Source organism: Nerophis ophidion, linkage group LG23, assembly GCF_033978795.1.
Source record: "Nerophis ophidion isolate RoL-2023_Sa linkage group LG23, RoL_Noph_v1.0, whole genome shotgun sequence".
Taxonomy (NCBI): Eukaryota; Metazoa; Chordata; class Actinopteri; order Syngnathiformes; family Syngnathidae; genus Nerophis; species Nerophis ophidion.
The window spans coordinates 2273892-2286891 of NC_084633.1; the positions used below are offsets into that span (position 1 = coordinate 2273892).

At 38.1% G+C, this 13000-nt stretch overlaps 1 protein-coding gene across 13 annotated transcripts in view; it reads left to right on the plus strand.

Annotated features, from left to right (window-relative positions):
* The window catches only part of rbfox1 (RNA binding fox-1 homolog 1), a 344384-nt gene that overhangs the window by 252296 nt on the left and 79088 nt on the right, over positions 1-13000 (plus strand). For all 13 annotated transcript variants that reach the window (XR_009803976.1, XR_009803974.1, XR_009803975.1 and 10 more), the window contains one exon: positions 1473-1533. Coding sequence is in view for 10 of the 13 variants with exons in the window: in XM_061885348.1 (XP_061741332.1) it covers positions 1473-1533 (61 nt within the window). In the remaining 3 variants the exon portion in view is untranslated. The remainder of the gene's footprint in view (positions 1-1472; positions 1534-13000) is intronic.

The following is a 13000-nucleotide window of genomic DNA, read 5'->3' on the forward strand; positions in this document are numbered from 1 at the left end:
CTAATACCTTGTAGAAAATAGATATATATTTCACTGATTATTCAATATATTTTTTTATATTACGCATTTAGAACATATTTAATGGTGTCTGGTTTTGCCAATGAAGTCCTGTTGTGTTTACTCATTATTTAACTGAATGTGAAAATGGGCTACAGTAATTCCAATATGTTTTTTCTCTTCAAATGTCATGACTCTGTGCCGGCAGAAGATTGTGTTAAAAAAAAAAAAAAAAATGTAATCTTTTAAAATAGGAGAGTAAACTAACCATGTTGGTCCATTTTCTTTGTCGTGATACGGAGCAAGAATGGCCTGCATTATGTTTCGAGAACGCAGTCGAGAGCTGAAAGAGAGAGTTTGTGCAGTGGAATGATTGCAGACATTTCTTGGCCATCTGAATAAGATGATGCTTATTCCTTTCTCATCCCCTCCTTCCCCCCACCCCCAACGTCCTTCCAATGGTAGCTTGTTTAGGGCCTCTTCCAACAAAGTTACAACGGTAACAGTACACAAAAGTGGGCGGGGCCCAAAAGGTTTGGGAATGGTAAGTGTGGGTGAGCGAGCCATTCTGCCAGCATTTCCTCTCTCTCCTCCTCTCTTGAACGTTTGCAAGACTAAAACTCACTTGACATTTCTTTTGGAATTGTGGTTGAGTTGATGCCGTCTATTGACATATTTTTCCTGCGTGACAGCGTACATGTTCATCCACTAAGTGTTCTCCTGGAATTGCGTGTACGAGCGACACCGACTGAGACATGATTCATTTGCACATCTCGGAGATTGTTGGAAAAACAAATCATTTATCAATTTTGTTTTTGAAGATAATGCACCCTTTCATTTGATTTGCCATTTTAGCTTTCATTTACATTTGGAATGACTTGAACGGTTGATGGACTGACTTGATTACAGTATCCGTTTTTTGTTTGTTTTTTCCGTGTTCAATGATTTACTTTGGAGAATTTTTCATTTCAAAACGGCTGTTGTCTCGGTATGAATGCTTTTGATGCTTCCGTCACAAATGTTGTCATTTTCTATGGTTGACTGGATGTTGCATAATGCTCCTCGGCATATTTTCTTCTTCCTCACTTTATTGACATTTCTTCCTGCCCACCGCATGCCACAATATGTTCACAAAACATAATTTGCAAAATGCATCAGTTTTGTCTTTTTTTTCCCCTTTACTTTTTGTTTGTTATATTTTACGGAAATGTCACTGGAAGTGGAGCGCATGTTGAAACATAATAGAAAATATGCAAATGTGGAAGAAAGGTGATCCGTTTTTTTGGTGTGTTTTTTCAGTGTTTCTGAATGCAACTGTGAAAACACAAATGACATGAGTGTTTTGTCATGATGTTCTTCTTCCATTTTCCCGTGTTCACAACACAAGGGGGACAAATTGCATGCAGACTATCACAAAAGTGTCCATCGGCTGCTGTGTTTGTTATAACTCATGGAGCTCTCTCTACCTGCTTTAGGTCAACAATGCAACAGCCCGAGTAATGACAAATAAGAAGGCTGTCAACCCATATGCAAATGGTAAGGTTATTTTAGATTCTACTGTTCAAATAAATCTGTGTCAGTGAGCATTTTTCCTTTGCTGAGATAATGCATCCACTTCACAGATGTGGCATATCAAGATACTTATTAGACAGCATTATTAATGCAGAGGTACGTTTTAAAAAGCCTTATACAGTCGTGGTCAAAAATGTACATACACTTGAAAAGAACATAATCTTATGGCTGTCTTGAGTTTCCAATACTTTCTACAACTTATTTTTTTGTGAGAGTGATGGGATGGATGGCTAAATCAGGCTAGAATTAAGGTTTTAAAATGGCCTTCCAAAAGTCCTGACTTAAACCCCATTGAGAATGCGTGGACAATGCTGAATAAACAAGTCAATGTCAGAAAACCAACAAATGTAGCTGAGTTGCACCAATTTTGTCAAGAGGAGTGGTCAAAAATTCAACCAGAAGCTTTCCAGAAGCTTGTGGATGGCTCCATATTGCAATGAAACTTGCCAAAGGACATGTAACCAAATATTAACATTGCTGTATGTATACTTTTGACCCAGCAGATTTGGTCAAATTTTCAGTAGAGCCATAATTTTTGTTTCATCTGACATCACATGGACAAAGATAAGACCTTCTGGGGGAAAGTTCTATGGTCAGATGAAAGAAAAATTTAGGAGTTTGGCTACAATACCCAGCAATATATTTGGAGGAGAAAAGGTGAGAACTTTAATCCCAGGAACACCATGCCTGCCGTCAAGCATGGTGGTGGTAGGATTATGCTCTGGGCCTGTTTTGTTGCCAATGGAACTGGTGCTTTACACAGAGTAAATGGGACAAAGAAAAAGGATGATTACCTCCAAATTCTTCAGGACAACCTCAAATCATCAGACTTCAGTAGACCCATGATAAATTCATAAAAATAAAAAAAAAAACATTTTTTTGTGGCCAATAAGTATGTGCTCCAATCACTCTATCACAAAAAAATAAGAGTTGTAGAAATGATTGGAAACTCAAGACAGCCATGGCATTATGTCCTTCACAAGTGTATGTAAACGTTTGACCACGACTGTATATATAAAAGGCTGTAAAGAATTTACAATTTTATCACAAAACCATACCACAGATCGTTGGGGGAGCGAGCAGTAGGTATGCGCATTGCAGGAATGTCCACCAGAGCTGTTGCTCTTGTATTGAATGTCAATTTCTCTACCATAAGCCTTCTCCAGAAATGGTTTTAGAGATTCTGGCTGTACATACAGCCGGTCTTACACCGTGGACCATCTGTAACCATACCTGCCAAGGACTTCCACATCCATCAACTTTCATCGTCAAGATGTCGGAGACCAGCTCGCTGCGCGTCTCTTGCAGCAATCGCGTTGCACAACCAAAAACAAACCCCGTTTCCATATGAGTCGGGAAATTGTGTTAGATGTAAATACAAACGGAATACAATGATTTGCAAATCCTTTTCAACCCATATTCAATTGAATGCACTACAAAGACAAGATATTTGATGTTCAAACTCATAAACATTATTCTTTTTTGCAAATAATAATTAACTTAGAATTTCATGGCTGCAACACGTGCTAAAGTAGTTGGGAAAGGGCATGTTCACCACTGTGATACATCACCTTTTTTTTAACAACACATTAAATAAACATTTGGGAACTGAGGAAACTAACTGTTGAAGCTTTGAAAGTGGAACTCTTTCCCATTATTGTTTTATCTAGAGCTTCAGTCGTTCAACAGTCCGGGGTCTCCGCTGTCGTATTTTACGCTTCATAATGCGCCACACATTTTCGATGTGGAAAGTACCCGCACTCTTTTTTTACGAAGCCGCGTTGTTGTCACATGTGGCTTGGCATTGTCTTGCTGAAATAAGCAAGGGCGTCCATGATAACGTTGCTTGAATGACAACATATGTTGCTCCAAAACCTGTATGGACCTTACAGCATTAATGGTGCCTTCACAGATGTGTAAGTTACCCATGCCTTGGGCACTAATACACCCCCATACCATCACATATGCTGGCTTTTGAACTATGCGCCTATAACAATCCGATTTTTTTATTTTTGATTATTTTTCTCTTTGTTCTGGAGAATGGTTATTTTCTTCTTTGTTCTGGAGGATACCACGCCCTCTGTTTCCAAATATAATTTGAAATGTGGACTCGTCAGAGTCTTTTCCACTTTGCATCAGTCCATCTTAGATGAGCTCGGGCCCAGCGAAGCCGGCGGCGTTTCAGGGTGTTGTTGATAAATGGGTTTGGCTTTGTATAGGGGAGTTTTAACTTGCACTTACAGATGTAGCGACCAACTGTAGTTACTGACAGTGGTTTTATGAAGTGTTCCTGAGCCCATGTGGTGATATCCTTTACGCACTGATGTCGGTTTTTAATGCAGTACCGCCTGAGGGATCAAAGGTCCGTAATATCATCGCTTACGTGCAGTGATTTCTCCAGATTTTCTGAACCTTATGATGATTTTACGGACTGTAGATGGTAAAATCCCTAAATTCCTTGCAATAGCCCGTCGAGAAATGTTGTTCTACAACTTTTCGACAATTTGCTTACAAATTGGTGACCCTCGCCCCATCCTTGTTTGTGAATTACTTAGCATTTCATGGAAGCTGTTTTTATACCCAATCATGGCACCCAACTGTTCCCAATTAGCCTGCACAGCTGTGGATAGGGTGACCATTTCCATGACAGCAAAAAGGAGGACATTATGCGGCATATCAATACATTACTATGGTTTACATAGGACTCTGGTACACTCTAATTTATAGTACAATTTTGAGTGCTTTAAAGATGATGTTTTTGTGGCTAAATTGGAAAAAATTTTAAAGTCAAATGTTTAACAGTATTTGTATTTATTCAATACATTGTGGTTTTCAAAAAGTGACCACTGAAATGAATCTTTTCAAGAGCAGAGTGCCACAAAGCATAACATGTGTGGACTTAAATGTAAACAACAATTAACATATATCATTCCAAAAAAAAGTCTAAACTTCTGTAGGACTGGTGATGCTTTACAGCATGGTACACCTTGCACAGCTCCGCAGCAATTATCTTGTCATCCAGGGGCGACGAAACTTCGCGGGAAAATGTCCTCATTAAAGAGTTACCTGCCGCACGTTTATTACTTTGTTTATCTGTACCCGCATGCCGTTCAATTGCAGCTTTCCCCTGACTACTTACGTCGACATCACATCGACAAAGTGTGCAGAAGCCATGGAATAAGTCTCGACTGCTGTTTGTTATAAATTGGTGCTCTTTTATCCATTCAGAATGAAAGGAGGTCTTGCATTTTAGCATGATGCCAACTTGCTGTCCATGTCATGCCGCAGCAGCACATGGACCCTTGTTTACTTTTTGAACCAATGATAAGCAGATTTGTATCCGACACCGCTCTTAGCCAATCATTTGATATGTTACTGCGTCGGGGGCATTTTTTGATGGTCTATGATTGGCCATTACGCTGCAGCCCAGCAAAGATGAAAAAACTCCGCTCTTCAAGCCTATAGTGCCTCAAAAAGGAGGACGAATAAGTGTCCGGCTTGATGCTGCGCCGGATGCCGGACAGGGCATTAAAAATCCGGACTGTCCGGCCTAAATCCGGACACCTGGTCACCCTAGCTGTGGGATGTTCCATATAAGTGTTTGATGAGCATTCCTCAACTTTATCAGTATTTCTGCCACCTTTCCCAACTTTTTTGTCACGTGTTGCTGGCATCAAATTCTAAAGTTAATGGTTATTTGCAAAAATAATGTTTATCAGTTTGAACATCAAATATGTTGTCTTTGTAGCATATTCAACTAAATATGGGTTGAAAATTATTTGCAAATCATTGTATTACGTTTATATTTACATCTAACACAATTTCCCAACTCATATTGTTTTGGCAAACTCTACAGAAGGCCAGAGCCTTCACCCACACAGAAGGCCTCATGTCCAAATATGGGTTTGGCTCCCATTTCCCCCAGAGGACACACATGGAATTACAGACACAAAATCCCAACAGCTGAAGACCATCACTAATCAGGAAGGCTCTCACCTGAAGCAATCAAAATCCACTCCTTTTAAGTCTGCAGCTCCAGCTCAAACTTCAGGTCAACAAACACTGCTCGAGGACAAAATTACCAAATACAGAAGAGGCCAAAAAACACTGCTCCAGGAGAATTGACCAAATACAGAAGTGACAACTGTTTACAGAGATCAGGGTGGCTGACGGTTTTTCAGCTTCCAGTTTTTCAATGAAAAAAAAGAGACAAGTCCAAAATAAAAGGAGAAACAAAGATTTGTCTCATCATTGGATTGAAACAAGGAGTGAAGTCCCAGTGAAACCCCTGGTCAAAATTTCAAAACCCTTTTCAAGTTAGGGGAGAACAAAAACAAACAAACGTAACTTGACACATATGGAAACGGGGTTTGTAGTTCCTGCGTCAACTGTCAGAAATCATCTCGGGAAAGGTCGTCTCCGTTGCACTTTGCCCTCATCGTCTCGACCTGACTGCAGTTTGTCGTCATAACTGTGTTGAGCTGGCAAATGCTCACATTCAATGGTGTCTAACACTTTGGAGAGGTTTTCTCCTCATGGATAAGTCCTATATTCCTCTGTTCAGGGCAGATGGCAGACAGTGTGTATGACGCCGTGTGGGCGAGAGGTGGATGATGTTTAGGTTGTGGATGGAGTTGGGTAACAGAATGATGAGGCATATTTTAAGGACTACCAACACAGGTGCATTCTTTTGATGACATGTGGACGATCCCACACAGAGATACCGTCACGAAATCTTGGGACGTATTGCTGTGCAATTTGTCCAAGACCAACATCTCATGCTGCCGCATGATCCATACCCCCATGTTGCAAGGATCTGTACACAATTCCCGGAAGCTGAAAACATCCCTCAACACGTCACTCATTGAGCATGTTTGGGGTGCTCTGAAACAGCATACTCAACAGCAAGTTCCGGTTCCTACCGATAACTACCAACTTGGCACATACACTAAAAAAGACTAGATAAATATATTCACATACAAATTCAAAAAGGTACACGGAATTTGTATCGTATCTTGTTAAATATGAAAGGTACCCGTCCTTATTTAAGACAGTCTTCATGTCCGGAGTTAATTACCATTAACAACAACAGTTGGGAATGTTATGATTGGAAAATTGGTTATTAGGGCTACGAATTTTGGGGCACAGCACGATTCGATATGATTATTGGGGGTAACGATTCCATTCACAATCGATTCTCGATTAAAAATCTATATATATATTTTTTTTTTAACAAAACATTGGATGCCCACTCTATGATTAACTACATTTTCAATAAAACAGATGAACAGCTCTGATCAATCTCTGTATTACTTTAATAAAAAACTGTTTTTCTTTAATAAAATCCCTCCCAAACATTTAATAAAGTCAGATACTAATAAGGCAACAAGTATCCCACATTTCTCTTTTCTAAAGTAAATCTGTACAGCAGATATGAGCATTTACATTAACAATATGGTTTGCCAGACTGGCTGGATAGGACAGATTGGGAACAAAAATAATAAATACATTTTTTGAATTGATTAAGAATCCATTACAAATAGGAATCATCCATCCATCTATTTCCTACCGCTTATTCCCTTTTGGGGTCGCGGGGGGTGCTGGCGCCTATCTCAGCTACAATCGGGCGGAAGGCGGGGTACACCCTGGACAAGTCGCCACCTCATGGCAGGGCCAACACACATAGACAGACAACATTCACACTCACATTCACACACTAGGGCCAATTTTAGTGTTGCCAATCAACCTATCCCCAGGTGCATGTCTTAATCTAAAAATAAATGTGTTTGCTGCATTCCAGACTGCTGGCAAACAGGACTTAATCCTACTTACAAATATATTGTCCAGACTTGAAAGTTTTCCAAAACATGGCCAAAAGCCTCAATAACCTTGAACTTTAGCAATAATATAACTTACTCTGTTGACAACAAACGTGTAAAGTCCATGGGGTTTTGTTCATGTTTTGTCATTTTACCAAATTACTTCAAGCGACAAATTCTAATCTAAAAAAAACCATCTAACAACATTGTGCTAAGTGTGTACAGTGTGCAATGTAGTAACAGACATATTCATAATAACATGTAATACTTACAGTAGTACTAGGGTGGCTACTTCCGTCAACAACATAGGGGAGGGTGTTATGCGTTTGGTACCCAAATCAAGGCAGAATTTGTAAGCGCCTTCGATAATTATCATGTAACATTAGTGCTAAATGGTTCATGGACAAAAATAATAACATAACAGTAATTTACAATGTTCGCATTCACTGGACTGTCATCTGATAGGATGGTTATATCTTTCGGTGCAAGACTTGTGCTCCCAGTTGAGCTGGTCATTTCAAAATAGTTATTCGGTAAAAATTATTCAAGAAAATGGGTATCTTGCGTAGTCTTCGTAGCAGCAGTGTCGGATCTAGGAGACTAAGTATCCATCGCTTTGGTTGGTCCGGATTTTTACCAACATCTCGGCAACATTCTAGTCTACACGTGTAAGACAATTTATGACCTATCAATAACTTTTCCAAACTCAAAGAAGCAGCTCCACTGGCTACCATTACCTCTTGCAAGTAGCCAGAGAAGCAGTGTGAGCAAGGCCTTGTCACTTTGCCAAAAAAGTAGTTCCTCTTTGTTAGCTCAGACAAAAAAAAAAAAATGTAGATAGAGCTTGTTTAGTATGCAGGTTACGGCATATAAATGGAGCCTTGTTGAAGGTTTTTAGTGTTTTTTTTAGAGGGATTGATAGGCGTAATAGATAAAATTACCTGCATTGTTAGCCACCTTGAGCTACCAGTTTTTCACTATCTAGAACGCCAAGAAAAGAGAGAGACTTGTCTTTTTGTCTTACAAAGGGGGTTTGTGGATGGTGGGCAAAATTACCCCCAAAACGTGCATACTCCTTTAAACAGTGTAGCAGCAGTTCAAATGAAAGAAAATCATCCGTTTTGTCCCAAAACAATTCATTGTTTGTACAGAATGTTGGGACTTGGAAGTTCAACAGAACAGTAATTTAAATATTTCAATTTGGCTTTAAACGAAATAACAGAATAGATTACCAATGCAAATAGATGGCAAATACTTAAATAATGCATTTGATACAATTAATCATATTTTGATCAAAGCGTTGAACAGTCTGGCATCAGAGGGTTGGTTTTGATCTGGGTGAGAAGCTACAGCACTTAAATAACAGGAAGCAATACATGAAGCTCTGGGAACACACGTCTAAAACACTAAATATATCCTGTGGCGTACACCAGGGATCAATACTGTGACCAAAATTGTTCAATATCTTTTGTAAAGTTACAAAACACTTAAAGTTTGTATTTTTTGCAGATGATACAACTGTGTTTTGTTCAGGAGATAACACATTGGAAGCGAGTACAAATAACAGAAGAAATGAGTAAATTAAACAGATATGAGGCAGGGTCACCAGAACATTTTTTTTTTTTTAGAATTGTATTATTTATGATGTAAATTGTGTACAAAATTGAGAACAGGTGGTGAACAAAAGGGTTAGCGATTGCTACGAAATGCAAAAAAGGTAGGATTAAATAAGCTCTGCTTCTTCCTTTTCGAATATGTTGAAAAAAGAAACTGGAAATTGTGGTGTATCATGTAGTTCGAAATATTCCTAAACCATACAAATTAGGTTTGTACGGTGTACCGGTATTAGTATAGTACCGTGATACAAAAGGAATCATATTCGGTACTATACCGTCTCTGAAAAGTACCGGTCACAAAGGACAAACTTGCAATGAGAAACATATGTTTAATGTACCCTAAGATTGTTTGTTAAAGAAAAAAAGCACCTTTGACTACAACCTCAAATGAAAGGGGCAACGAGTCGGAATTGATCCCATGTCAGCTACTGGATGTAAACCTCAAGGCTACTGTTTATTTATTTATTTGCACAATATAAACAGCACAAATGGTAACATTGTTAAAAATACAGAGACAAGAAATGAGATATGACAAAAACGTAATAAGAAATAAATGCAGGTGAGAAAAGAAACCCATAAATGGCTTAAACAAGGTTCTCACCTAAAGCAGTAAATGAACAAACACAATTAAACACAGCATACGAAAAATAAAAATATAAATAGTTACTAATAGGGCAGTACGGTGGAAGAGGGGTTAGTGCGTCTGCCTCACAATACGGAGGTCCTGAGTAGTCCTGAGTTCAATCCCGGGCTCGGGATCTTTCTGTGCAGAGTTTGCATGCTCTCCCCGTGACTGCCTGGGTTCTTTCTGGGTACTCCGGATTCCTCCCACTTCCAAAGACATGCACCTGGGGATAGGTTGACTGGCAACACTAAATTGGCCCTAGTGTGTGAATGTGAATGTGAATGTTGTCTGTCTATCTGTGTTGGCCCTGCGATAAGGTGGAGACTTGTCCAGGGTGTACGCCGCCTTCTGCCCTAAACCCAGCTGAGATAGGCTCCACCGACCCCGAATGGGGCAAGCGGTAGAAAATTGATGGATGGATGGATAGTTACTAATAGCTTTGAAGTTCAAATTACAGGACAGGAATTGTGTCAACATGTTTAAACACTTTGCTTCATCTTTATCCTTCTCAGATGCGATAAATTGAGCAAATGTAAACATGCGATGTTCCTCAATGTAACTCAATATGCCCTTTTCCACCAACAGTTCCGGAAATTTTGGTTCCTAGCAGTGTTAATTTTGTTGACGAAAAATTTTTGTCAGAGTTATCGTGAACTACCTTTTTTTCCTGACTAAAACGAGACAATAACTAAATAAAAAATAATTTACGTGGACTAACACGATGACGAGGTGTATTGACATATTCGTCAACGAATAAAAACGAGACGAAAATGTCTGCCAGAGACGAGATCCAATCGGAACTCATTTCGTTAGGAAGAGGCGGGAGGAGTTGGGAAGAGAACCAATCAGAGCGACGTGGTAAGGAAGTTATGTAAACGTAGTTTGCGTTTGAGACTGACCCGGGAATGTGTTGCAGAAGACAACATGTCAACGCCGGGGAGGAAGAGGAGAGAGGACATATGGGGAAATTTTATATTTGACGTCAAAGATAACAAGACGCAGTGTAAGAAATGCAGCGCGAGGTTTACGGGGAAAAACACAACAAACTTAAAGCGACATTTACAGTCGAATCACCCCGAAATCCACACACAGGTAAGCATTTTCCATAGCATACAACTCACTCGACGTTATCCCGTTTATTACACGGCTTAATTGTGAAATACTAAATTTGAGACATTATTTTCATCAAAATACGACTTGTATCGTTGATTTTTCCGCTGTTTTGCTTTGACTTTCAGAAATTGAAGGGAAAGTTTATATATTACCCTTTAGTCGACTAAATCTACTGTAGTTTTCATCGACTATAATCTTATGATATTTTGTCAACTAAAACTAAAACAATTTAAATAACTAACTTATGACTAAAACTAAATTACATTTTAGTCAAAAGACTATGACTAAAACTAAATCAAATTTTGCGGTCAAAATTAACACTGGTTCCTAGAACCTCTATTTCCTGAAAGTAAATGGTCTAGTAGAAGTGTGTGGTTTGTGTTTTTACCACATTTCACAGTTCTGGGTAGTTTATAAAAAATCAGGCTATTGACGAATGGAGGAGTGATTTTTTTTGGTTTAGTTTATTAAGGATCCCCATTAATCTACACCGCAGTGGAGACTATTCTTCCTGGGGTCCGGGGTAAAAAACATCACATAACCACAAAACTAAAGGATTACAATGCAGTACAATATGATCAATATTAACATTTTGTAACACAAAAATAGCAACAAGAAAAAAACACGACTTGGAGTTTACATAATAATGTTCATAGCAATATAAAAATAGATATATATTTTTGGCAAAATATACACATTAGTGAACCCCAAAAACTAAAACTATTCTAAGTGATGAAAACTTACCACAATGAATGAAATATGCCATAAAGTACATACATAAGATAATATCAATATAAAAACGATAACCATAAACAAGAATGAATTCAAGCAAGAAATACGTCAAAAGGAGATAAATGAACCAGTCGTGACATTAAGTACAATCTAGACTAATCTCTTTCTGCAATACTTCTCCTCTCAGTCTACTCTTAAAACCCACTCTGCTGGAGAATGATATTGTGGAAGTCTATTCCGGTATATTTCTACAATGATGTCATGTAAATAAACGGGCAAAATTAGGTCAAAGTTATCTTACTAAAAAAGTAAGTAAACTAAATACAAAGCAAGCATATACAAAACTATATGATTTATAAAATAAGGTGTGCCAGATCGTTCATAAAAAGTCAGTCAGAAATTTGTTGTTTCAAGAAAAGATTAATGATTAGGGTCAGGTGAGTCCTTTGGTCCATTTCAGATGTAAATAATACAGTCTATAAGTAAAAAGCGTCAAGGTTTATCTCACGTTGACAATACAAACAAATCGGCTTTAGCGTTAGCTGGTTAACATTCGTTTTCTGTTCACTTGGGTTGAGGTTTATAATTTACACATGGCTTGTCACTGGTGTTGTCCTGATACCAATATTTTGGTGCCGGTACCAACACGTATTTTGATACTTTTCGGTTCTTTTCTACATAAAGGGACCACAAAAAATTGCACTGGCTTTATTTGAACAAAAAGTCTTAGGGTACATTAAACATATGTTTCTTTTTGCAATTTTGTCCTTAAATAAAATAGTGAACATACTAGACAACTTGTCTTTTAGTAGTAAGTAAGCAAACAGAGACTCCTAATTTAGCTGCTTACATATGCTGTAACATATTTTCATGTATATTCTATTCTTGTAAACATTATTAAAGATAAGTGGTAGAAAATGAATTGTTAATCTACTTGTTCATTTATTTGTTTTAATATCTGATTACTTTCTCTTTAAAAATGTTTTATGCACACTGCTGTTAAAATGTAATAATCCCTTATTCTTCTGTTGTTTGGATACTTTACATTAGTTTTGGATGATACCACAAATTTGGGTATCAATCCGATACCAAGAATTTACAGGATCTTATATTGGTCATATTCAAAGTCTTCATGTGTCCGGGGACATATTTTCTGAGTTTCTAAACATAATATACATTTTAAAAAATTAAAGATGTTGTGAAGCTCAAAAATATTGATGTAATCATCGTAGTATCGACTAGATACGCTCCCGTACTTGGTATCATTACAGTGGATGTCGTGGTGGATGTGTAGATCTAGTACTTTTTAGAGGCGGTATAGTACCGAATATGATTCATTAGTATTGCGGTACTATACTAATGCCAGTATATGGTCCAACCCTACTTATCACTGACTATTTGTACATGTAATAAAGGAAATAATTAATAGTTGATATTTTTACCTTCATTTCACTCGTGTGCTGCCTCCTTTAATTCACATTTATCCAATGAAGTCAGAGTAATAAGCAATTGAGGTCATTGTTTCG